The sequence below is a fragment of the Scyliorhinus canicula genome, chromosome 2 (genome assembly GCF_902713615.1).
Source record: "Scyliorhinus canicula chromosome 2, sScyCan1.1, whole genome shotgun sequence".
In the NCBI taxonomy this organism is placed as follows: domain Eukaryota; kingdom Metazoa; phylum Chordata; class Chondrichthyes; order Carcharhiniformes; family Scyliorhinidae; genus Scyliorhinus; species Scyliorhinus canicula.
Window position 1 is genome coordinate 88,697,350 of NC_052147.1, and position 27,866 is coordinate 88,725,215.

A 27,866-nucleotide genomic window follows, 5' to 3' on the forward strand; every position below is an offset into this window, starting at 1 on the left:
GGTGGGAGAGCGAAGGTTCACTAGATTGGTTCCTTGGTTGAGGGCATAGCCCTATGATAAGTTGACAAACCTGGGCCTGTACTCTGGAGTGTAGAAGAATGAAAGGGTGATCTTATTGATACATATACTGAATGAGCTTGATATAGTAGAAGAAGTTTGTTTCTCCTGGTTGGGGAATTAGAACATGGTACAGTCTCGGGGCAATGAACTGCTCATTTAGAACTGAGGTGATAAGGGACTTCTTCCCTCTTGTGAATCTATGGAATTCTTGACACCAGAATACTATAGTGCTCCATTGTCGAGTATATTCCAGATTGTGATAGACAGATTTTTGATCTCTTGAAATCCAGGGATATGGGGAGTGGACAAAAAGATGAGATTGAGGCAGAAGATCAGCCACAATCACACTTCATGGCAGAACAGGTCAAAAGGCCTACGGTGTACTCCTATTGCTATTTCTTACATTCATAGAACATAGAACGATACAGCGCAGTACAGGCCCTTCGGCCCACGATGTTGCACCGACATGGGAAGTCAAAAACTAAAGGCCATCTAACCTACACTATGCCATTATCATCCATATGCTTATCCAATAAACTTTTAAATGCCCTCAATGTTGGCGAGTTCACTACTGTTGCAGGTAGGGCATTCCACGGCCTCACCACTCTTTGCGTAAAAAACCTACCTCTGACGTCTGTCCTATATCTATTACCCCTCAATTTAAGGCTATGTCCCCTCATGCTAGCCACCTCCATCCGCGGGAGAAGACTCTCACTGTCCACCCTATCTAACCCTCTGATCATTTTGTATGCCTCTATTAAGTCACCTCTTAACCTTCTTCTCTCTAACGAAAACAACCTCAAGTCCATCAGCCTTTCCTCATAAGATTTTCCCTCCATACCAGGCAACATCCTGGTAAATCTCCTCTGCACCCGTTCCAAAGCTTCCACGTCCTTCCTATAATGAGGCGACCAGAACTGTACGCAATACTCCAAATGCGGCCGTACCAGAGTTTTGTACAGCTGCAAAAGACCTCATGGCTCCGGAACTCAATCCCTCTACCAATAAAGGCCAACACACCATAGGCCTTCTTCACAACCCTATCAACCTGGGTGGCAACTTTCAGGGATCTATGTACATGGACACCGAGATCCCTCTGCTCATCCACACTGCTAAGAATTTTACCATTAGCCAAATATTCCGCATTCCTGTTATTCTTTCCAAAGTGAATCACCTCACACTTCTCTACATTAAACTCCATTTGCCACCTCTCAGCCCAGCTCTGCAGCTTATCTATGTCCCTCTGTAACCTGCAACATCCTTCCACACTGTCTACAACTCCACCGACTTTAGTGTCGTCTGCAAATTTACTCACCCAACCTTCTGTGCCCTCCTCTAGGTCATTTATAAAAATGACAAACAGCAAAGGCCCCAGAACAGATCCTTGTGGTACGCCACTCGTAACTGAACTCCATTCTGAACATTTGCCATCAACCACCACCCTCTGTCTTCTTTCAACTAGCCAATTTCTGATCCACATCTCTAAATCACCCTCAATCTCCAGCCTCCGTATTTTCTGCGGGGACCTTATCAAACGCTTTACTGAAATCCATATACACCACATCAACTGCTCTACCCTCGTCTACCTGTTCAGTCACCTTCTCAAAGAACTCGATAAGGTTTGTGAGGCATGACCTACCCTTCACAAAACCATGCTGACTATCCCTAATCATATTATTCCTATCTAGATGATTATAAATCGTATCTCTTATAATCCTCTCCAAGACTTTACCCACAACAGACGTGAGGCTCACCGGCCTATAGTTACCGGGGTTATCTCTACTCCCCTTCTTGAACAAAGGGACCACATTTGCTATCCTCCAGTCCTCTGGCACTATTCCTGTAGCCAATGATGACATAAAAATCAAAGCCAAAGGCTCAGCAATCTCTTCCCTGGCTTCCCAGAGAATCCTAGGATAAATCCCATCAGGCCCCGGGGACTTATCTATTTTCACCTTGTCCAGAATTGCCAACACTTCTTCTCTACGCACCTCAATGCCATCTATTCTAATAGCCTGGGTCTCAGCATTATCCTCCACAACATTATCTTTTTCCTGAGTGAATACTGACGAAAAGTATTCATTTAGTATCTCGCTTATCTCCTCAGCATCCACACACAACTTCCCACCACTGTCCTTGACTGGCCCTACTCTTACCCTAGTCATTCTTTTATTCCTGACATACCTATAGAAAGCTTTTGGGTTTTCCTTGATCCTACCTGCCAAAGACTTCTCATGTCCCCTCCTTGCTCGTCTTAGCTCTCTCTTTAGATCCTTCCTCGCTTCCTTGTAACTATCAAGCGCCCCAACTGAAACTTCACACCTCATCTTCACATAGGCCTCCTTCTTCCTCTTAACAAGAGATTCCACTTCTTTGGTAAACCATGGTTCCCTCGCTCGACCCCTTCCTCCCTGCCTGACTGGTACGTACTTATCAAGAACATGCAATAGCTGTTCCTTGAACAAGCTCCACATATCCAGTGTGCCCAACCCTTGCAGCCTACTTCTCCAACCTACACATCCTAAGTCATGTCTAATGGCATCATAATTGCCCTTCCCCCAGCTATAACTCTTGCCCTGCGGGGTATACTTATCCTAGGTGTGGAGGACAGGCCTTGGGCCATATCCATAGAGGGTCTTCAGAGATTGATTATCTTACCTCAACTTTAGTGAAGAACAATGCATTAGACTTATTTGCTTCACAAAAGAGGTCATGAGTGAGATCTACCGGGGCGGCATGGTGGCGCAGTGGTTAGCATTGCTGCCAACGGCGCTGAGGACCCGGGTTCGAATCCCGGTCCTGGGTCACTGTCTGTGAGGAGTTTGCACATTCTCCCTGTGTCTGCGTGGGTTTCACCCCCACAACCCAAAGATGTGCAGGTTAGGTGGATTGGCCACGTTAAATTGCCCCTTAATTGGAAAAAATGAATTGGATATTCTAAATTTAAAAAAAAATGAGTAAGATCTACCAACTGCAGCAGCCACAATTGCAGTCCTGAAATTGTGTAGGATAGCATTATCTGTGACTGTCAAAGTGACGGAGGCTTTTAATATTAATGTATCTGGCTCCTTTGGCATTCTGCTGGAGGTACTAACTACATCCTGTGATTTGCAGTATGCTACTGAGGCTGACTATACCAAGACCAAAAGAAGCATGTTCATCGTATTCCTGTTTGTCAGACAGGTAGAAGGAGGTGTTCCCCTTGGCAAAGGGAGGCAGCTATTGACTGCATTATATATTAATAATCGCTTATTGTCACAAGTAGGCTTCAATGAAGTTACTGTGAAGTCCCTAGTCGCCACATTTCGGCGCCTGTTCGGGGGGAGGCTGGTACGGGAATTGAACCCGCGCTGCTGGTCTTGTTCTGCATTACAGGCCAGCTGTTTAGCCCATTGTGCTAAACCAGCCCCTTGTATTGCAAGCTGCTCATTGGTAGGATACTGTTAAATTGAATGTATTGTTTTTGCGCAAGTAAAATGAAACTCCTATTTTGTAAACAGTGTCTGGGCAGGGTTGTCTTTGCAATTGACACATTTAGGAGTCAGTGCTGTGAGCCAAGAAGCAGGCTAGTCACAGATGAGGTGTTGAAGAAGCACAGCAAGAGAAAGAGAGGCAGCAAACTCAGGAACAGCTCAGTTAGCGATGAAGTGCGGAAGGCAAAAAAACAGATTGTGCAAATTATCTTTTCCTTCGCTGAACTGAAGACCATTCCCAAGTCCTGGTCACTTGCGCTGTACGTTCTGGTAGTCACTGGCTAGATTTGACCAGTTGATTTAGGGTTGTTGAGGGGTCTCAGTAGAGTTTAGGATTAAGGTGAAAACTGATGCTTTTTGGTTTCCAGTCTTTGAGGGACGAAGTGCTTACTGTTAATGTACAGAAGTATAAGGTTGTTCTTTGTAGTGTTCCATTATCTTCTACTTTAAATACTTTTATTGTTGTTTAATGAAAGAGAGGTTTGAGTTCTCACTGTTTCCGCAGACATTTCTCTTGTATCCAAAAGAATATACACCACGGGAAACCAGTGTTTTGGATTGGAACAGTCTCGCACATAACATCAGCGGGGTTTCTTAACATGTAAACGTTGGCATTTTTCTGAGATGAATGGGATTCCAGTCCCTCGGTAGGCAGCTGATATGCAACTACAGGTGAATGCCTGTTATCCTGGATGCTGTCACAGGAACATTATAGAGTGCTGGTGGCATTCTCGAGCGTGGGTGGTTTGGGGGGGGGAGGAAGTGGATGAGGCGGAAGATTGGGTACAGTGATTGGGTACAGCCTATGCTGGCTCTTCATGACATATAGCCTCATTTGCTTTGAAATTTCTGAAACCTTCAGAGATCCATTAAGTGTTTTACTTGTACTGTAAAGCACAGCTGGATGTTTCTGCTTTGAATACCAGCAATCAAAATATGCAAGCATGTTTATATGTAGCTCTTTGTTTGGTAGTGCAAAAGCTAATGATAGAAAAATACAGGGCCCTCGCACAGATGCAATTTCTAACATTTGAAATATTGTCTCAGCATAAATAGTGAAATGAAATGAAAATGAAAATTGCTTATTGTCACGAGTAGACTTGAATGAAGTTACTGTGAAAAGCCCCTAGTCGCCACATTCTGGCGCCTGTTTGGGGAGGCTGTTACGGGAATCAAACCGTGCTGCTGGCCTGCTTGGTCTGCTTTCAAAGCCAGCGATTTAGCCCAGTGTGCTAAACAGCCCCTGGCACATGACTGTCAGTGGACAATTGCAACTCCTAAGTACCAAAAAGGAGTTGAAATCTCTTTAGATTTTTTTCTAGTTTACAGTAAGAACTCCTATTTAACACTGAGCATTGATAACTTGAGTTGCAAAGTAACTTTATGGATTAGTGTGAATGAAATTTTGTGCCACTGAATTGTCACATTTTTATGTTACATAGTATTGAAATACCAATCCGCCACTTACATAGGCAGAAAGAGTGATTCGAGCTTGCAGGCAGATTTTGGTATTTGAGAACTCGAGCAAGCAGGACCTCAAAGATTGTGTTCTCCAGATTATTCCTGGTATCATGTTTTGGTAAATTTAGAAATAGGAGGTTACAGCAGATGAACGTGCGGCTGGAGAGATGGAGTAGGATTTCTCTGACATTGGAATTGCAACTGCGAGAGGTAAGATCTGTACAAGCTGGACGGGATGCATCTCAACAAAACCACAAGAAATAGGAACAGGAGTAAACCATACAACCTGTTGTGCATATTGCATGATTCTATATGATGATGACTGATCTCGGACTTCAACGCCATATGCTAGATAGAAATGTATGAAATTTTAGAAGCAGGAAAGATCTAATTTGGTCAACACTTACGCGCGATGTAATGGCCACTTTACGCCCGGCGGGGATCCGAGCGAGCTGGTTAGATCCGGGGGGGGGGGGGGGGGGTTCAAAATTGGGATCCACGCCAGGTGACGATTAGTTTCTGATCTAACCGGCCGGTTCCTGTTGGCGGGATTGGGATCCCGCTTAAATGTGGCGAGAAACCAATAATCACCAATTAAGGCCAATCTCGTTAACGGGACGGACTCTGCATCACCTGTGTTCTGACCGGCTCCCCAGTGAGCGGTCACGCAGTGCCCTTTAGCGCATATTTAAAAATGTGAAGTTAGTGCAATGGCTGCTGTGGGGATCGGAGAAGGTGGGTAGTCGCCTTTGAAACCAGGCGCTCATCCTGGGGGCACTGGAGCTGCTTCCACCCTTGGGCGGGGGGGGGAAACGGCCCTGGACTGGGCCTGCGGGTCTAACATACCACCCGCTCCGATGGTGTATACCCATACCAGGGACAACTCTGGCTGCCCGCCTGTCCGGCCCACCGAACGTCCCCAAAACAGAGCCCTGTTAGAATAATATGGTGAAGCAAAAACAGAAAATACTGGACAATCGAAGCAGGTCTGACAGCATCTGTGCAGAGAGAAGGAAGCTAACGTTTTTAGTCTGGATGACTCTTTGTAAGAACATTAATGTTGATATTTTTAAATAGGCATTTTCTCTGACAGCCATAATTGCTGATCAGACTTTTTATATCATTATTGAAAATACCATTGAATTCCTTATCTAAACAGGTTCTGGTGGCTCTCTAGGTATTGGTTACATCCAAGAGCTTTGCATAGGCAATCCTGGACGAGATATAGATTATTTTAATATATTTCACTGTTCTTTCCTGATAACTTCATACCTGTTTGTTAATACCTGTGTCAAATAGTTGTCTAATCCCTAACTTCGAAGCATGGTGCTGGACTTTATGTCCAGTGAGTAGGTGTTGTGGCGCATCTTCCACTTCTACTCCATCTCGCAGTGATTTGACGTCCATTGGAATATTAATTACCTTGCGGTGAGACTTGTGCCCCATCTGGGGAGTAAGTTTCCATCTGCTTGAGTTGCTGGCCAATCTGATGGCTGGCAGCTCTCTGGCTCCAGCAACATCACAGAGTGATAGCCACTGCTAACAAAGGCCACGCTGGAGCTCGATGCAAAGTAAAGGGGAGAGGGGGAGGGGCTGAATTGCTGCGGTGGAGTGGAGGTTGGGAAGGTCTCCGATCTTCTGCACTGTAAATTCTATGATCGAAATCGGGGCCCATAACAGAAACAGCCTCTCCTTTCCTCTGAAGCTCGAGCTGTTACTCATTTCTGACCTTGGCCTGTTGCCCACAAAATAGCGATGGAGGTTTAACCCCCCCCCCCACCGGTGCGTGTAACATGGTGGTGGGGGCAGCAGCACATGGATACGCATCCATAGCATTTTATGGACTCCCAGGCTTGCAAACCTGTCCTCAAGGAAGCATCAAGTTCTGCTTATAGAGCACAGGAGGTGGGTATTCAGCTCATTGTGCCTGTGTTGGTTCTTTGGAAGAACTAGCCCGTTTCTAATTCCCTATAGCCCTGCACATCTTTCCTTTTAAACTATTTATCCAAATAACCTTTGAAATTTGCATTATGTTTCCTGATACTTTCTATCTTTGCTCTGTGCGAATTAACCAACGTTGGTACTGCTGTGTCCTTTCCTTTCTAGGATGCAGCATTGGATGTAATTCTAAAGACCAAGGAAGAGAAGGATGCAGAACTAGATAAAAAGATAGAAGCTTTGCGGAAAAAAAATGAAGCACTTAGGAAAAGATATCAGGTATATATTAAAGTTAATTTTGCTTTATTCTGCTCCTTTAGTTTTCTTTTTCTGTGTATGTGCGTCCCTCATTCCCTCCTCCAAACTGCATCCTGAGTTCCTCTCTTTTGGTTTGACAGCAGTTTTGATTATTACTACCGTATTGTGAACTGTTTTATTCAGCTGTTCTTCAGTTGAATTATAAGAGTGCTTAATCAGATTTAGTAAAAAGGGAATAGACCTAACAGTTAACATTAGTAAAATCACAGGCTAGTAAAATGCTCCACCTCGAGGTCCTAACATCAGCAGAACTTGCCAGCAAGTTTGTTTACTTGTTAGATGAACACAGTTTCTAACTAGATTACAGTCAAGCTTGTGGGTGAAGGTTGAATAATTAACTTACATAGGCAAGATTGAAAATTAAATGATGTTCTGTGCACTGACTAACTAGATAAGTAATGTGTATCTGTGACTTGGGGCAGAGCGTTGTATTAGAATGCTCTTCCTGTGATTGCTGTATTAGAGGAGCATACTCCTTCAGAAGTTTCTCTGGGGTAATTCTCTCTATACTTGAATCATGAAGAAACAATTGTAACCTGTCCCTGGGTCCCCCTGTGTTTAGTTGGAAGACGTCCACCACAAAATTTACATTTTAAAAACTGAAGTGTACAACAGAAAAGTAAGCAGCAGATTGCTATTATTCAACTTTTTAAGTATGAATCGTATGGTAGTCTGAACTATGTTATATCTGATTTTGCAGCAGCCATATTTGATATTTTAAAACACGAAAATATAACATGCAGCTCAAAACATACAACCAGATTTATTTAAGATACTATGATACAGGTGTATTAAAATTAACTTGTATTGTTTTAAGGAGGTGAAAATGCAATTTAGACTTCTGTCCTATTGTTTACCTTTGAAACTACATTCACTTATCCCAAGTTCTACCCTTGCCAGTAGCAATGATGGGCCAGTGGTTAGCACTGCTGTCTCACTGTGCCACGGACCCGGGTTCAATTACGGCCTGAGTGACTATGTGGAGTTTTCACTTTCTTCCTGTATCTACGTGAGTTTCCTCTGGGTGCTGCAGTTTCTTCTCACAGCCCCAAGATGTGCAGTTTAACGTAGAAACGTAGAAAATAGAAGCAGGAGGAGGCCATTCGGCCCTTTGAGCCTGCTCCGCCAGTCATTATGATCAAGTTCAATACCCTGATCCCCCATATCCCTTTAGCCCCAAGAGCTATATCTAATTCCTCCTTGAAATTACACAATGTTTTGGCCTCAACTACTTTCTGTGGTAGCGAATTCCACAGATTCACCACTCTGGGTGAAGAAATTTCTCCTCACCTCAGTCCTAAAATGTTTACCCCTTATCCTCAAACTATGATCCCTAGTTCTGGACTAACCCACCATCGGGAACGTTCTCTCTGAATCTACCCTGTCTAATCCTGTTAGTATTTTCTATGAGAACCCTCTCACTCTTCTAAACTCCAGTGAATATAATGCTAACCGATTTAGTCTCTCTTCATATGACAGTTGCACCATCCCAGGAATCAGCCTGGTAAACATTCACTGCACTCCCTCCATAGCAAGAACATCCTTCAGATAAGGACACCAAAACACAATATTCCAGGTGGCCGTACCAATACCCTATACAATTGCAGTAAAACATCTCTGTTCCTATACTCAAATCCTCTCACTATGAAAGTTAACATTTGCCTTCTTTACTGCCTGCTCTACCTGCATGCTTACATTCAGCGACTGATGCACGAGAACACGAAGGTCTCGCTGAGTATCCACCTCTCTCGATTTACACCCAATCAAATAATAATCTGCCTTTTAAAAAAATATATTTTTAGTAAGGTATTTGAAGTTTTAATAATAATAACAGTGACATAAACATGGTATTAAAAAAACATTTCCACTCCCATCCCAATCACCACACATCCCAACCATAAAGCAACAATTCCCCCCCCCCCCCCCCCCCGGAAAAGTCGATGAACGGCTGCCACCTCCGGGAGAACCCTAGCGTAGACCCTCTTAAGGCGAACTTTATCTTCTCGAGACTGATAAACCCAGCCATGTCACTAACCCAGGTCTTTACACTCGGGGGCTTCGAGTCCCTCCACGTTAACGAGATCCGTCTCCGGGCTACCAGGGAGGCAAAGGCCAAGACGCCGGCCTCTTTCGCCCCCTGAACACCCGACTCTTCCGACACTCCATAGATTGCTACCTCCGGACTTGGCACCACCCGTGTTTTGAGTACCCTGCCAAAACCCTGTAAGCTTCAGGCGTACCCAAAACATGTGGACATGATTTTCTGGGCTTTCCGCGCACCTCGTAAACCTGTCCTCTACCCCGAAAAACTTGCTCATCCTAGCCACTGTCATGTGTGCCCGGTGGACTACCTTAAATTGTATCAGGCTAAGCCTGGCACATGATGAGGATGTATTAACCCTGCTTAGGGCATCCGCCCACAGACATGCCTTTATCTCTCCTACTACGTCCTGCCACTTGCCCTTAAGCTCCTCCACTGGAGTTTCCTCCGCCTCTGAAAGCTCATCGGAAATATCCGATACCTTCCCCAATCAGATACTGGAAACTACTCTATCTTGTATCCCCCATGGCGGCAGCAGCGGAAAGGCCGGCACCTGTTTTCTCAGGAAGTCTCGCACCTGCAAATACCTAAACCCATTCCCTGCTGGCAATTCGAATTTATCCTCCAAGGCTTTCAAGCTGGGGAAGCTCCCATCTATAAATAGATCCTCCCTCCTTCTAATTCCTGCCCGTTGCCATCTCCGGAACCCGCCATCCAGCCTACCCGGTACAAACCGATGATTATTTTAAATCGGGATCCAAACCGATGCTCGCTCCACTCTCTTGTATCTCCTCCATTGCCCCCAGGTTCTCAGAGCCGCCACCACCACCGGACTTGTGCCGTATCGGGCCGGCGAGAACAGAAGAGGTGCCGAAATCAGTGCTCCCAAACTTGTGTCTTTACATGACGTCGCCTCCATCTGTTCCCACACCGACCCCTCCCCCACTACCCACTTCCTGATCATGGCTATATTAGCTGCCCAGTAGTAATTGCAGTGCCAACCCACCCTCCCCCCTAATGCGCTCCAGCAACACTTTCTACACTCGCAGGGTTTTACCCACCCACACGAAGCCCAAAATAACCTTATTCACCCGCTTGAAAAAGGCCCTTGGGATGAAGATGGGGAGGCACTGAAAGACAAACAGAAATCTGGGGAGAACCGTCATTTTCACGGTCTGTACCCTCCCTACCAGTGATAGCGGGAGAATGTCCCAGCTCTTAAAGTCCTCTTTCATTTGTTCTACCAGCCGGGATAGGTTTAACTTGTGCCGTGCCTCCCATTCCCGGGCCACCTGGATTCCCAGATACCAAAATCTCTTTCCTACCACTCTAAGCGGCAGCTCTCCCAGTCTCTTCTCCTGTCCTCCAGCGTGGATCGCGAACGTTTTGCTTTTCCCCATGTTCAATTTATACCCCGAAAAATTGCCAAATTCCCCCAGGATTCGCATTACTTCCCCCAACCCCTCCAACGAGTCTGAAATATTAAAAAGCCGGTCATCTGCGTAAAACGCGACCCGGTGCCCCACCACCCCTGAACCAGCCCTTTCCAGTTCCTAGAGGCTCTTAACGCCATGGCCAATATATGGCCAGAGTAAACAGTAATGGGGAGAGGGGGCACCCTTGCCTCATCCCTCGGTGTAGTTTAAAATACCCCGACCTCAGCTGGTTTGTACGCACACTCGCTACTGGTGCCTGATAGAACAACAGCACCCAGTCAATAAAGCACCCAGTCAATAAAGCCCTCACCAAACCCAAACCTTCCCAGTGCCTCCCACAAGTATTTCCACTCCACCCGATCAAAAGCCTTCTCCGCATCCATCGCTATCACCATCACCACCTCCAACTCCTATCCTTCTGAGGGCATCTTAATAACATTTAAAAGCCTTTGAACATTGGCCTTGAGTTGCCTGCCCTTTACAAATCCCGTCTGGCCTTCCCCTATCACCCCCGGGACACAGTCCTCTATCCTTGTGGTCAGTATCTTAGCCAGCAGCTTGGCGTCTACATTCAGTAGAGAAATCGGCCTGTATGACCCTCATTGCTCCGGATCCTTCTCCAGTTTCAGGATCAATGAAATCGAGGCCTGCGACATTGTTGGGGGGAGGACTCCCTTCTCTCTTGCTTCATTAAATGTCCTCACCAGCAGTGGGTTCAATATCTCTGAAAACTTCTTGTAGAATTCCACCGAATAGCCGTCAGGCCCTGGGGCCTTGCCAGACAGCATGCCCTCCAGCCTCTTGATTATCTCCTCAATCTTGTTTGGGGCTCCCAGCCCTTCCACCAGATCCTCATCTACCCTCGGAAACCTCAACTGATCCAAAAACTGCCTCATCACCTCCACCAAAAGATAAAATGCTGGAAAATGTTCATCCCCTCCACCCTAGCCGGGGGTTCCGACTCATATAATTTATTATAAAAGTCCTTAATCACCTCATTCACCCCCACTGGGTCCAGGACAGTATTTCCGTCTCTACTCTTAGTTTACCTATCTCCCTGGCCGCCTCCCATTTCCTGAGCTGGTGCGCTATCCCTGTACTCATAAATCGCCCCCCCTTGCCTTCCTCCTCTGTTCCAAGGCTTTCCCTGTAGTCAACAGCCCAAACTCCGCCTGTAACCTCCGCCGGTCTCTCAGTAGCCCGCGTCCGGGGCCTCCGAGTATCTCCTGTCCACCTGGAGTATCTCCTCCACTAACTTATCCCTCTCAGCCCGTTCCGCCTTTTCTCTGTGGGCCTGTATAGAGATTAATTCCCCTCTGACCACTGCCTTCAAAGCTTTCCAAACCGTCGCTGCAGAGACCTCCTGCATTTATTTCCAGGTAGTTCTGGATGAACTTGTTAACCCGCCCACAGATTGCTTCGTCCGCTAGCAACCCCACATCCAGTCTCCACAGCGGGCATTGCCCTCTCTCCACACTAACCCGTAGATCCACCCAGTGTGGGGCATGATCCGACACTGCGATTGCCGAGTACTCCGTATCCATCACCCCCGGTATTAGAGCCCTACTCAGAACAAAAAAGTCGATGCGAAAATATACCTTGCGGACATGTGAGAAAAAAGAAAACTCCTTCACCCTTGGCCGTGCAAACCTCCAAGGGGCTGCCGCGGCCAGCCTCCTCCCTGTCCTGGATTTTGACCGGTCCAATTCCGGATCAATAACTGTTAAAATCTCCTCCCATGATCAGGTTATGTGACTCTAAGTCTGGGATCTTACCTAACACCAGCCTATTCGGAGCATATATGTTCACGAGTACTACCTGCACCCCCTCCAGCTTCCCGCTCACCATTATGTTACCCCTCCCTCCCCCCGCATCGAATGCCACTCTTTTGCTGATCAAGATCGCTAACCCCCTGGTCTTTGAGTCTAGTCCCGAGTGGAATACTTGGCCAACCCACCCCTTTTCTCAATCTTGTCTGGTCCATACCCTTTAGCTGTGTCTCTTGTAGCATTGCCACATCCGCCTTGACGTGCAGACTTCGCACAGACAGTGACCCAAGCCGGGAATCGAACCTGGGACCCTGAAGCTTTGAAACAAATGTGCTAACCACTGTGCCACCGTGCTGCCACATTATACTGCATCTGCCATACATATGCCCACTCACCCAGTCTGACCAAATCCTGCTGAAGCATCTCTACACCTCCTCACAGCTCATCCTCCCACCCAACTTTATATCATCTGCAAATTTGGAGATAATACTTTAGTTCCCACATATAATGTGAACAGTTGGGGTCCTAGTACAGATCCCTGTGGTACGTTAGAGAGAAGAAGGTTAAGAGGTGACTTAATAAAGGCATACAAAATGATCAGAGGGTTAGATAGGGTGGACAGTGAGAGCCTTCTCCCGCGGATGGAGGTGGCTAGCACGAGGGGACATAGCCTTAAATTGAGGGGTAATAGATATAGGACAGAGGTCAGAGGTAGGTTTTTTACGCAAAGAGTGGTGAGGCCGTGGAATGCCCTACCTGCAACAGTAGTGAACTCGCCAATATTGAGGGCATTTAAAAGTTTATTGGATAAGCATATGGATGATAATGGCATAGTGTAGGTTAGATGGCCTTTAGTTTTGACTTCCCATGTCGGTGCAACATCGTGGGCCGAAGGGCCTGCACTGCGCTGTATCGTTCTATGTTCTATGTACTCCACTAGTTACTGCCTGCCAATCAGAAAAAGACCCATTTATTCCAACTTTTTGCTTCCTGTCTGCAAAGCAGCTTTTTATCCATCTCAAGACACTACCCGTAATCCCATGCGCTTTAATTTTTCATATTAATTTGCTATGTGAGACCTTGTCGAAAGCTATTTGAAAATTGAAATTAACCATGCCCACCGGTTCGCTCTTGTCAACTCTATTAGTTACATCTTCAAAGAAGTCCAGTAGATTTGTCAAGCATGATTTTCCTTTTGTAAATCCATGCTGACTTGTCTGATTACACCACTGCGTTCCAAATGCTGTGCTATGAAATCCTTGATAATGGACTCCAACAACTTCCCTACTACCAACGTTAGGTCACTGGTTTATAGTTCCCTGTTTTCTCTCTACCTCCCTTTTTGGATAACGGGGTTACACTTGCTGCCCTCTAATCTGTAGGAACCATTCCAGAATCTCAAGAATTTTGGAAAATGACCATCAATGGATCTACTATTTCTAGGGTCACTTCCTTGAGTATTCTGGGATGCAGATTATCAGGGCCTGGAGATATGTCCGCCTTCAATCCCATTCATTTCCCCCAAATCATTTCTTTACTAATACTAATTTCCTTCAGCTCCTCACTAAAACTTGTGCGTCTCAGAACTTCCGGTGCATTATTCCTTTAGGAAGACAGAAGCAAAGTAAGAATTTAGTTCCTCAGCCATTTCTTTGTTCTCTGTTATGAATTTCCCCGTTTCTGACTGTGAGGGGCCTACATTAGTTTTTATCAATCTTTTTCTCTTTACAAACCTATAGAAACTTTTACAGTCAGTTTTTATGTTATCCGCTAGTTTACTTGCAAATTATATTTTCCCTTTCTTAATCAACTCCATGGTCTTTCTTTGCTGAATTTTAAACTGTTCCCAGTCCTCAGGTCTATTCGCTTTTTCTTGCTAATTTTATGCCTCTTCTTTGAATTTAATACTACCTCTAATTTCTCTTGTCAGCCATGGTTTGGCCACACTTCCATTTCTATGCTTGCACCTTTTGGAGTTCACCTATTCATTCCTTGAATGCCAGCCATTGCCCATCTACTGACCTTCCTTTCAATAATGTTTCCCACTCACGCCTCATATCATCATAGTGACCGTTATTGAGATTCAGGACCTTGGTCTTAGAATCAACAACCTCATTATTCACCTTGTTAAAGAATTCTACCTATTATGGTCGTTCATCCCGAAGGGCTCTCTCACAACTAGATTGCCAATTAATCCTTTCTCATTGCGTAACACTCAGTCCAAGATGGCCTGTTCCCTTGTTGGCTCCTCAACATACTGGTACAGAAAACCATCTCGTCTAGACTCCAGAAATTCTTCCTCTATTGTACTGCGACTAATTTGAGTCACCCAATCTAGAATAAAGTCATCCACAATCACAGATGTTCATTTATTACATGCATCTCTGATTTCCTGTCTAATGCTATTCCCAACATTACCACTGCAGTTTGGTGGTCTGTATACCACCCCGACGAATATTTTTTGCCTCTTCATGTTTCTTAACTCCACCCAGACAGATTCCACATCATATGTCAGTGGATTGGCCATGATAAAATTATCCCTTCGTGTCCAGGGATATGCAGGTTAGATGGATAAGGCGAGGGAGTGGGGTAGGGTGCTCTTTCAGTTGGTTTTTGCAGACTCAAAGGGTCGAATAGCCTCTTTCTACACTGTAGCGATTCTATTCTCTTCTAATCGTCTTTGATTATTGCAGGAAATAGAAGAAGACAAAAAAAGGGCAGAACTGGAGGGAATGGCTGTCACCACTCGAAAAAACAGACCTGAAAATCTCACCATCACTATAACAAAAGCCCCAAATGTAAGTTACATTTTAGTTGTAAATCTGAATATTTCTTTATCTGACAGTGCTTAACAAAGTAGATTTTTGTGGATTACAATGAGTATTAGAGGGAGAAAAAAATTATAGGGGAAGACAAACAATGTTTTTGAAACAATTTGCTGCCATGGCATTCTTGTACCCTTTCCTTCTATTTTTTCCCCCTGTGTCCTCTGTGATAACAAAAGCAGAGATTTATGTCACGGAACTGGAATGATGGATTGTAAATTGGAACAAATATTGTATTCTGTGTACAATTAGTGAGGAATAACACTGTTTCTGGAATGTAGTAGAATCAGATAATGAAAAATTAGGCGCTAATTCATCAATGCAGAAAAAATCATTTGGATTCTATCTCCTTTCTTCACCACCTCACCCCCATCCCACCCCTCCACATCCTACACTCCTACATCAATCACAACATTGAGCTCTCTGTGTTAATAATTGCTTTGAACTTCTTTTAACATTATGACCACAACAGATGTTATTGCTGAGTAAATCAAACCCCAAAGTGAGGTTTGTCTCACTGATCACAAATTTATTTTCACTTGTGCAAACAAGGAGGAAGAATGCTGACACTCTGTCTCAACCTCAGACACTGGCTCAAGGGGCAATAGAACCTATGACTAGGGCATAAAGTTTATGTGAGGGGCTGAAGTCAATGGCTTCTTTGTTTAGTGGGATGAAATTGTAACTCATCAAAGATTGGTTATCTAACAGGTTTAAAATGTGTAGGTACTGTGCATTTGTACTGAACCAGCTATGTGGGTCACAGAAAACAATTAGAACATAGAACAATTCAGCACAGAACAGGCCCTTCGGCCCTCGATGTTGTGCCGAACAATGATCACCCTACTTAAACCCATGTAACCCGTATACCCGTAACCCAACAATCCCCCCATTAACCTTACACTACGGGCAATTTAGCATGGCCAATCCACCTAACCCGCACATCTTTGGACTGTGGGAGGAAACCGGAGCACCCGGAGGAAACCCACGCACACAGGGGGAGGACGTGCAGACTCCACACAGACAGTGACCCAGCCGGGAATCGAACCTGGGACCCTGGAGCTGTGAAGCATTGATGCTAACCACCATGCTACCGTGAGGCCCCAAACAATTGTTGAGCTTCTTTATTGAATTGTACAGCCTACCATCCTTGTTCCTGCTGATCTATCCAATTAGTCTCACTTCCCTTGCCTTTCCCCATAGCCCTGAAAATGTTTTTCCATCAAGTATTTATCCAAATCTCTTTTGAAAGTTACAATTGGAACTGCATCCAGGCAGTGCATTCCAGATCAGAAAAACATGCTGTGAAAATCTTTTTCCTTGTGTCGCCTCTGGTTCTTTTGCCAATCACCTTAAATTAGTGTATTCTGGTAATTGACCTTTCTGTCAGTGGAAATGTTTGTTTCTTATTTATTCTGTTTAGAACCATTCATGATTTTCAACACCTATTAAATTTCCCCGTTCCATCTTTTCCTTTATGGAGACAATCCCAGCTTCTCCAGTCTCTTCGTATAACTCATGTCTTTCATCTCTGTACCCCATAGCCAATGTGCTCTGTAGCCAGACTAAGCACTTGCCATTGCTGCTCAAGTCTGGAAAAGCCATGGAAACAAAAAACACATATGGTTGTGATGAGGTGAAAAATAGGCACAAAGCAGTTTGTTTTGGACGGCATGGCCCATGTGGCTGGGGGAAGCATGAACCACCATGTGAGACGAACGGTAGAAGATGGGGAATAGAGAAGAAAAAGGAAATGAGATGTTCAAAACAGAAGGGATAGCTCAGAATCTGAGTCAGAGATGGTGCAAAGTTTGGGTGGAAATAGAGTATTCAAGTAAAGTATTCAGAGAACAGATCAACAACCAAAAACTGTCTCGCCACAGGATTGTGTGCATTGTTATTTGCCAACATAATGGAAAATTCTGCCCTGTGTCGTTTTGGGTGAGAAAAGCAGAGAGTAGCACGCCAGTGGCATTGGCAAGATATCTCACCGTATTGGTGTGCTGACTCTTTTCGCCCATCCCAGTATCACTCGAGCTCTTCAATCAGGCTGCTCCATTCAAATGTCTCCCCAACACCTGCTCCAAGTCCAGTCAGGAGGATGGCTGCGAGGAATAAAGCACCAAAGGTTCTTGGAGGGAGCATTGACCAGAATGCTGGATGGAGTGGGATCTCCTCTACTCTCTGGTGCGACCTACAAGCAAGGTTGCCAACCAACATGGGAGGTTGTGGAAGTGCAGGCAAGCGCAAGTCACTATACAGGAGGACAGGAGTCTAGTGCAGAAAGAACATGAATTAGCTCCTTTTTGCAGCCAGGGTAAGTCGCTCTTCCCATTTCTCAACACCCACCCAATCACACACCCATAATTCTTCTATGGGAGCTCACTCGCTGCTACTTTATGGAGCACTACCACTCTTCCCCTCACACACCAGCTTATCTCCCCTGAAGACCCTCTCCTCCACATCCCAGCACTCACTCACCAAACACACATGCCTGGCATCCTTTCCATCGACATGGCATGCGTCCTATTTACACTGTCTCCTTGCAGGACAAGTTGGCACACCATAGAAAGGAGAGAGCACCGGAATATGGATCTGAGCCTGAACTTGAAATCCTCACTCCCTTTGAGGAGAGAGCCCTAGAGCTTCCTGGGGAGGAACAGGATTGCTCCTACGCTGAGGGCTAGGTGGGTGCAAGAGGAAAATGTGAGGACCCACAACACATTTATTTATCCTGCCAGTCTTGGTCCAATCCCAAACCTCTCCAGAACTGCCATCAAGTACCCCCATTCTACCCGGTCAAACGCCTTCTTGGCGTCCAATGCCACAACCACCTCTGTTTCCTTCCCTTCCGCCGGTGCCATAAGGACGTTCAAAACCCTCCTAATGTTCGAAAAAAGCTGCCTCCCTCTCACGAACCCCATCTGATCCTCACCTATCACCTTCGGGAGGCACTCCCCCAGCCTACCTGCCAGTACCTTCGCCAATACTTTTGCGTCCACATTCAGAAGTAATATGGGCCTATACGACCCACACTCCGTCAGATTCTTATCTTTTTTTTAGCAACAGTGAAATTGATGCTTGCCCCAAGGTTTGTGGCAACACCCCCTTCCCTATTGCCATCTTCAAACATCACCCCACCATCAGGGGTGCCAGCTTATCCTTGAATTTCTTATAATATTCCACCGGAAACCCATCCGGCCCTGCCACCTTCCCTGACTGCATCCTCCCAATCGCATCCTTTATCTCCTGCTCCACTATTTCTCCTTCTAATGTAGCTCTTTCCCCCTCCCCTAGCCTCGGGTACTCCAACCCATCTAGAAATTCCTGCATCTTACGGTCTCCCCGGGTGGCTCTGACCTGTACAACCTCTCAAACGCCGCAAAAACCTTGTTGATCAGCTACGGAGCCACCACCAACTTCCCTACCCTGTCCCTCACCTGAAGAATTTCCCTTGCCGCTGCCTCCCTCCGGAGCTGACCTGCTAACATATGCTCCGCCTTATCACCCCATTCATAAACTGCACCCCTTTACTCGTCTCAGTTGGCGCACCGCCTTCCTGGTAGACAGTCGGTCGAAGCTCGCCTGTAATTCCTTCCTCTTTTGCAGCTTTGCTGGGTCTCCATCGTCTGCATAACTCCTATCTACCTCCAACATCTCATCTATTACCCTCTGCCACTCCAACCTCTCCTCTTTGTCCATCCTGGCCTTAAACAAAATTACCTCACCCCTCACCACCGCCTTTAGAGCCTCCCAGACAACTGCCTTCGACACCTCACCCATACAGTTGAAACCTACATATTGCTTAATTACCTTTTCAATTTTCTCACAGAACACTTGGTTCCCCAAAAGCCCCACATCCAGTTTCCACCCCGGTCTCTGCGCTACCCCCTTCTCCAGCACCATATCCACCGAATGCGGAGCAAGATCTGACACTGGAATTGCCGAGCATTCCGACCCCTTAACCCCAGCCAGCAAAGCGTGTCCCACCACAACAAAGTCGATCCCCGAGTATATCTTATGGACTGTTGAGAAAAACGAGTACTCCCGTTCCCTTGGGTGCAGGAACCTCCAAGGGTCCACCCCACAATCAGCTCATGTGTGTCCAAGTCGAGGATGGCCCCAAACACCACCTTCGCGAATCCCACATCATCCCAATTGGGACTGTATACACTTAACAGCACCACAAATCTCCCCTCCAGTGCCCCTATCACAATCACATATCTACCCCCCTAATCTGCCACCACCTTCTCCATCTGGAAGCGTACCCTTTTGCTAATCAGCACTGCTACCCCTCGAGCCCTTCCGTCAAATCCAGAGTGAAACACTTGACTAACCCAGCACTTTTTAAGTCTCACCTGGTCCTTCACCCTCAAGTGAGACTCCTGCATCATGGCCACATCGGCTTTCAAACTTTTAAGATGCACAAGCACCCTTGACCACTTGACCGGACCTCCTAGCCCTCTCACGTTCCATGTGACTATCCTAACTGGGGGTCTCTCACCCCCCACCCCACCTTTCTTATCCACCATCATCATACCACCGGCCCTGCCCCATAAGCCTGACCCGCCCTGTCCATTGTTAACATCGAACCCCTTCCCCCCCCCCTCCCAAGAACCGCCCCTACATTTCCCCTTGAAAAAACATCTCCCAGCATCAATCTCTTCCCCCTTCTCGCTCGCCTCATAGGCCCATTGAAGCCTGCTACCCAGGCTCCAAAGTCCGCAGCCCTCCTCTCACATCACCTCCGTTCACAAGCTGACTTTAGTTAGCTAGCGCGGGTGGCTGCCCCCGCCAAGATATGTTGTCCCCTTCCACCCAAACCCAGAGAAACCCAGAGAAAAAAAACAAAAAAAAACAAAACCAACAATCCAACCCATACAATTCACTAACATGAGATTTAACCATCGCAACACCGAACGCCCATCAACCCAACCATTAACTTGAACTCTGTTAACAATGCAAAGAGAAGTAAATTACAATACACATCAGTGAAAAGAAAGTTGTAGCATTTATACATTTTCTAGCTGTCCAAACACAGTCCACAGTCTCTCTTCCGGTTCCACACCTCACGTCTGTCCCAAGCCTTCTGCCCTCACGAACGCCTCAGTCGCCTCCGCTGTCTCAAAATAAAAGTTTTTGGTATTTTCCATTACCCTCAGCTTTGCCGGGTACACCATACCAAATCGCACCCCCTTTTTGTACAATGCCTCCTTCACTCGCCCGAACACTGCTCGTCTTTTTGCCAACTCCACCGTCAAGTCCTGGTAGATCCGAACCGCAGTACCATCCCACTGCACCCCGTGCTTCTGCTTCTCCCAGCTTAATACCTTCTCCTTCATGCAAAACTTATGGAAGCAGATAATTACTGCTCTTGGCGGCTCGTTCACTTTGGGCTTTGGCCTTACTGACTGATGAGCTCGGTCTAGTTCGTACTGGGAGGGGTTCTCACCCTCCCCCATCAGCTCCACCAACTTCTTAGCGAAGTATTATGTTGGCCGTGGGCCCTCTGTCCCTTCGGGTAAGCTCACAATTCTCATATTGTGCCGCCTTGAGCGGTTCTCCAAGTCCTCGAGCTTTGCTCTGAGTCCTCTGTTGACCTCCACCACCCTCCGCAGCTCATCCCCAATCGAGGTGACCTAGTCGCTGTGCCGTGACACGGCCTCCTCCACTTCCTTCATCTTCTCACCCTGCTCTCTCACCTCGGCCGAAGTCTTGCCACAACCACCCTCACCGGGGCGATTGCCTCCTCCACCGATGACTTCAATGCGACCGCCGTCTCTTCTTCCCCCCCCCTCCTATCCTTCATCAATCTGAATTTTTTTTTTGAAAAAAAAACAATTCTTCTTCCTTCTCAAAAAAAAGGGAGAAAAAAAAACTTTCACCAAACTTCTTTAAACCTTCTTTCACTTCTCCTTTACATTCCCCCAGAGTTCCCCTGGGACCGGACTTCAGCCGCCTTACTTCATCCTAGTTGGGAGCCATCCGATGTGGGACATCCCACCTACATCGCGCCCTGGCCTCGGGCCTGCCACCTCGGCCTCCTTTTAGCTCCGCCCCCGCTGCTCTGACCTCCTCGCGTGCTGGCCCAACGCCTCAGCCCCCGCCGCCCGACACTCGGGCGGAGTTCTTTGCCGGTTTTTAAACTGGCCCCGCTAGCTGCCATGATGGCCCCGAAGGCTGATAATAGTCGGGGGGTGATTGATGACTCGGGGAAATCCCCGAAAGCGCCGCAAATCGTGACCACCGGCGGGAGCCCTTCTTGATGTGGCCGCTCTGCTCGCATATGCCACCGGAAGTCCCCCAAAGCCTTTTTGACCGCAATCTATAGCGTGCATGTGTGTCTGTGTCCACACTTTGAACCTGGTACCAGTACACTCACTATTGGACAGACTACTGACTGCGGGTGAGCTCGGAGACTGGAGCTGTGCAGACCTGCAGGGACGATTACTGGAGGAGACATGCTCACCCCTAAATTAGGTGGTGAGGGGGGGGGGGGGGAGCATTCTGGATCAAATCACTTCACAGGACAAACTTCACCTCCATGTGCACAGGGTTGAGCCTAACGCAACTAAAGGTGGTGCACAGGGCGTACCCAACCAAGACGAGAATGAGAGGATTCTTCCTGGAGATGGAGGATAAATGTGAATGATGGCACGGAGGCCCGGCCAACCACACTCGCATGTTCTAGTCTTGCCCCAGATTTATCGGGTACTGGACGTTCTTCTTTGAGGCCATGTCCAGGGTTGTGGGGGTAAGGGTGGAGCGTTGCTCGGTGGTGGTGGACTTCAGGGTATCAGAACAGCCACAGCTTTTCATTGGAGGGGGGCTTACACCCTGGCCTTTGCCTCCCTGATCGTCTGCTGTGGACTCCTGCTCGGCTGGTGATCAGCAGCACAACCCAAGGCTGCAGCCCGGCTGTCCGACCTGGTGAATTTCTCAAGGTAGTGAAAATAGAACATGCCATCAGAGGAAGGCTTCCACAAAACATGGAGGCTGTTCACCAACTTGTTCCAGGAGTTGTTTGTAACCAGTGTCCAGAGTGAAGTAGGGAGGGGACCCAAGACAGGCCACAAAATAAGGAAGAGAAAGGTGGAGGGAAAGAGGAGGAGGGGGGGGGAGTTGGTGGGATAGAGGAGAATAAAGCCCCAAAGGGAAATGACAGTTACCGGGGCGGGCCACGGTCTGGCCCAGAAAGCGCTCAGCATTTTTGTTGTCAATTACTTATTACTTTTGCCTGTATCATGCTCAATTGCCATATGACCGTAGCCAAGACACCGTGAATGATAAGCTCCACGTATCGGGAGGATACATCCTATGTAAAATAGCTAAAACTACAGTTGTTGTAAATTCTTGTAGGTACATGTTTTGATTTTGTCCTGTTGTGTAATGTATGATTTGAAATGTCAAAACACCAATAAAAACATTTTAAAAAAGTGAAGGGTGATTCATGCTTGACAAACTTGATTTCTTTGTAACCAGCAAGGTGGATAATGGGGAACCTGTGGATGTGGTATATCTAGACTCCCAGAAGGCGTTTGACAAGGTAACGCATAAAACACTGATCCAGAAGGTGAGATTGCAGACTGGAGCTAGAGTATTAGATTGGATTGAGTATTGGATGACTGACAGAAAGCAAAGGGTCCGGATAAATGGGTCTTTCTCTGGCTGGTGAACTGTAACTAGTGGGGTGCTGCAAGGATCAGTCCTTGGACCTCAACTGTTTACAACCTATATAAATGATCTGCAATCAGGGACGGAGTGTAATGTATCCAAATTTGTGAATGATACTAAAATAAGGAAAACTAGCAGTAAAGAGGAGATAGAGTTTATAAACGCATATGGGGAGATTGGGCCAAAATTTGGCAGATGGAGTTTAATGTGAGTAAATTTAATGAGATCCTGTCCCGATATTTTCCCGATATATTGCCCGATTCCTTACGCTTTAGTGGAGAAAATCCAGACCGAATTTTGTTGTTGGGAGAGTTTGGTCATAATTAGACCTGTGTGCTTCGCTGATTGGGCGGGGCCTTTGGTCCCTGTCATGAGCCAGATAAGACCGTATACCTCTGCGGAGACTATAAATTGACTATAAAGTGAACGCGGCTTTAAGGTTGGACCGTTATCCTTTACCCCCGCATCTTTAAACCACATTGGCTGGTGGCTACACATTTACGAAATTGGAAATGTGCAACGTTCATCAACTGCTGGAGCTCTATACGTCCTCACGGAAGTTCGCCACAAACAATATGCGCAACGGTCCCTGAATACACCTGGCTGCTGTTCGAAATGTTTTCGGCATGCGCAGTCTTTCAGCACGTTATGGAGAACGTCCTGTGCGGATTGCTGCGCATTGCGGTGTACTTGGGCAATGTGCTGGTCATCGGGACCATGGACCAGGTGCACTTATAGAACCTCTAAGTGGCGTTGAAGCACTTTTCTGAGTATGGACTCTGCCAACATCGTGTGAAGTGCATGTTTCACATAAAATAAGTTGTCTATTTTGGGTATCAGGTGGACCGAAAAGGCCTGCATATGGTTGCTGGGAAAGTGCAAGCCATCAAACTGACCCCACTCTGAGATGCCACATAGCTTTGCTCTTTTCTTGGATTGGTCAATTATTTTGCCGGATTGATTCCAAATTTGGCAACCGTCCTGGCCCCCCTTCATTTGCTTCAGAAGAAATACCAGTCTTAGATGTGGAGCAAGGCCCAGGATGACTCACTTTAGACGCCGATTTTGCTGGTCCATTCCTGGGTTCGATGTTTCTTGCCCTGGTGCATGGACACTCAAGTGGCTGGAGATCCACAAGATGGTGACAATCACCACTGGGTGGCTGTCGAGCGATTGCGCGTTTCTTTTTTCACCCATGGAATCCGAGAGGTGCTAATGCGGCCTCTTTAACAAGTGACAAATTTGCCGCTTTCGTGAAAAGCAACGGGATTAGGCATGTCCGCACTGCCCATCCCATCCGGCATCAAATGGCTTGGTAGAGAGGGCTGTGCAGATGGTTAATAGGGGGCTAAAAAACAAACAAACTTCAGGTTCGATAGACACCAGGCTGACACATTTTTTATTCTTGTATAGGGCCATGCCATGCAGTATCTGAGGTGGCGCCACTGAGATTCTAATGGGTCGTAAACTTCTTGCCGAACTTAGTTTGTTTCTCCCGGATGTTGGCAACGAAGGTGTGCCCCGTTGCCCGTTTAATGTCGTCGTCTCAGCTTTGCACCTGATGACGCATTTTTTGTTCGTAACTTCAATGACGGTGCTCACTGGCTCTCTGGAATTGTCGTTTGTCAAACAGGATTTACTGGAACCGAAGAGAGTCTGACCTCCTTCTCCTCCCCATTGGTCATCGAGGGGTCTTCGGACTTTGGGGAGGGAGGAATATAATTTCCTGCACGGGACATATGGGGTGGGAATGGGTATCTCCCTGTGGAACACGAGCTCCCCCGCTGAGGGGCGGGCAAACTCCATTAAACATTGTATAAAAGGTCAGCCAGTAAGGCCTCGAGCAGAGAGAGAATTGTTAATGTACATAAATATATATTCTTTATTTTAGTCAGTGTTGTTTGAGTTGTTAAAGAAACCATTGACCGAGATGCTCTAGCTATGAATGGCTGTAAATGAATAGGTAAGGTGTTTGAGTTCCGATCGGGATGGGAGTAATGCGCACTTTTTCTAGCCCCACTATTCCACAGGTTATAAATTGTTTACTTTCAGTACTGTCATGTTAGAATAAAAGAGACTTCAACTAGGTTTCTTTCAGTAAATTCAATGGTTGATTTATTATTAAACAAAACTTACTTTCGAAATCTGAAACAAAACAGGAAATGCTGGATAAACTCTGATCTGACAGCATCTGTGCGATTGCATGAAAGGTATTGTGGGAAGGGGCAGGCATTGGAAGCAAATTGATATGTTTTCCCAGGTCCAGACGAGAGCATGAAGTGACACAGATAGTCATTAATGCAACGGAAAATAATTGTGGGATAGGGCCTGAGTAAGATTGCACCAAGGAATGTTCCACAGAAAAAGACAGGCATAACTGGGACCCATGTAGGTACCCATAGCTTTACCTTTTTATTTGTAATAAGTGAGTTCAGGTAAGAGAAATTGTTGAGTGAGAACAAGTTTTCTCTACAAAGGTTGGTGTTTAAGGGAAAAAACACGTCTTGGCCATTGATAACACTGTAAAATAGGATAAAGTTTGAAGCGTTTTGACGCCTTTGATCTTGTGTTCTAGTGTCCGAAGACTGATCGCTGGTCACAATAATTCCTTCCAAAGGAGTTTCTGTGATTACTGTCCTTGGGATCTCTCTCATCTCCTGTCTCAGGCTTCTGAATAGAGACGAGTGTTCTGGCTGGCTGGTTGATAACCACACTGAATTTCAGTTAAGACAGAGATAGTTGGCAACCTTCCTTTTCGATTTGTACCCCAAAACTGAGTCCAAAACACAAGTTCAAACTGAAAACTCATCTCGGTCGGGTGTTTCCCATTAACTCACCAAGATGTCCCATTCCGACAATAGTAATTCTTCCTCCAGCAATTAAAGCTAAACTAAACAAATAATTCTTATCTACTCTGGTGTCTTGATGGTCATTAAGCAAGAGTTGTGTGATTTCTTGGAAACCTCATTTTGCTCAGTCCAAGGTGAACATATAACCTTTAAACAGGTCAGTTCCAGGAAAATGTCCAAATAATTTAATGTCCTTCCAATTTTTATAAAAGCCTATAGATCTTGGAGATATGTGTTTTCAACAAAGGAAAGGAAACTTAATATAAAATCTTATTTTTAGAATCACAAATTTTAACATGCATGACGAGCAGAATTTAAGATGTGCCTAAGAACAGCTGATCTGTATGATTCAGTGATTTTTGTACTTCATATGTTTGTGCTAATCTTGTGAATAAGTGATTGTTTTTAACTGCTTGAGAGCTTTTTTCCAAAATTATTCCCTGTTCTTCATTGTAAACTGTTGCATAATTATGTGCAACATTTTTACTTGTTTACGTTGCCTGATTTATTTGTACCAATTGATAATTTGCAGGAGAAGAGGGTGGTAAGTGAAAAACGGGTTTTTGGAGGAGCAAGCAGTCTTCGAGGTTGTGAAGCAGATGCAGGTCAAAGATTCTCTGTAGGAAGAGGACAAAGACTTCGTAAATTTGTTGTGGAGGAGAGCAAAGCAAAGGTAGGATCGAAATGTAAGCTTTTGGACCCCGTTGAATACACAGTTCTTAGATTTGTTGCAAACTGGCCGGTGTGTTTAAACTGTTGTCAGATTTTGTGAACGTTGCTTTCTATTGAATAAATTAGTGCGCAGCGTACTTTTTAAATGATTTTTCAGAAATTACAAATCTGACACCAATCTGGGCTTTAATGTTGGGGGGTGATGGGGCGGGGTGACGTGTGTAAGTTCATCATGCTCCCCAGAGAGAGGTCTGCAATATAAATATTTTCAAGGGGTTGCACATTTCAGTTTCACAGTTTTTTTAAAGATTTAATGACTGCTGGCTGGGTTCCAAGGCTCAGGAATCCTGGCAACTGGAGAGAGGTGGAAACAGCTGGATCCAATAGTTATGTCTCTTCCCTGCACTGCTTGTGGGCCAGGAGATGCAGGATCCTGCATCAAGCGAACCCTATTTCCCCTTGATTAGCTGACTACACCACAAACCACCACCACCCTGGTTGTCTAACTGTCTCCCCAAGGCATCTAATTTACCCTGCTTGAAAACTTTGGGACCATGAATTTCTGATCTCTTTCCAATCCTGATTACCCTCAGATCTCTCCCCAATTTGAATCTTCCAACCATCTGACCATTGGTATCTCTGCTCCCTGACTGCAAGCCTTCCTGGTTGCGCTGCATGCTACGGGGAAATGGTTAGTTTAAATTTAAACCTGCACCTCTTGGCTTCCCAGCTACAAACATCCGTCTCCTTCAAATCTTTGTAATATCAGGGTCATAGGGTGGAATTTTAACATGAATGAGTGGGTTTACGTGCAAATGGGTGTTAAAGTTGGCTGAAATGCAAACAGGCCTGGAAGTCAGCTCCAGTCTGCTGACTTCCGACTTTAACTTGTGCACATTAGGGTGATTGTGTGCAAAGACTTTAAGACTGGTAGATTACCTATAACATATGGATTAGTGATTATTTCAATAGTCTTTTAAATTTATTGGCGCATCAGTGGGCTTTCCAAGTTTCCTGAAACATTCCATGAAGAATGAGGGTGAGCGGAGCGGTGGATGGATAAATCTGGAAATACATTGAAAGCGAAAGATGGGTGCTCTTCCAAGATAAGTGAGGAGTGATGTGATGGAGTAGGCGTGACCAGGCAGAGTGAAGGTCGTAATGGGTAATGCACAAAGCAGGACTTGCCTTTCCTGATCTGTTATGGTTGGTAAAGTGCTTCCTACACTCTTCCTACACTGAGTCCATGAGCATGATTCAATGTTTTTGCTAATAACTTCCTGGACCACCTTCAGCCATGCCCGCTTTGCAGCAACAGTTTCTTCCTCTTACTGGGGAGGGTTACTCTGA

At 46.0% G+C, this 27,866-nt stretch overlaps 1 protein-coding gene across 9 annotated transcripts in view; it reads left to right on the forward strand.

The window, feature by feature from the left end:
* Window positions 1-27,866, forward strand: part of LOC119955765 (coiled-coil domain-containing protein 9B-like) — a 402,308-nt gene that overhangs the window by 103,417 nt on the left and 271,025 nt on the right. For 7 of the 9 annotated variants that reach the window (XM_038782328.1, XM_038782341.1, XM_038782317.1 and 4 more), the window contains 3 exons: window positions 7,101-7,211; window positions 15,190-15,294; window positions 26,377-26,517. The exons of 1 other annotated variant lie outside the window; for it this stretch is intronic. In XM_038782328.1, coding sequence (XP_038638256.1) covers window positions 7,101-7,211; window positions 15,190-15,294; window positions 26,377-26,517 — 357 coding nt within the window. Of the gene's footprint in view, window positions 1-7,100; window positions 7,212-15,189; window positions 15,295-26,376; window positions 26,518-27,866 lie in introns of those variants that run through there. One more of the 9 variants, XM_038782361.1, reaches the window with a different exon arrangement.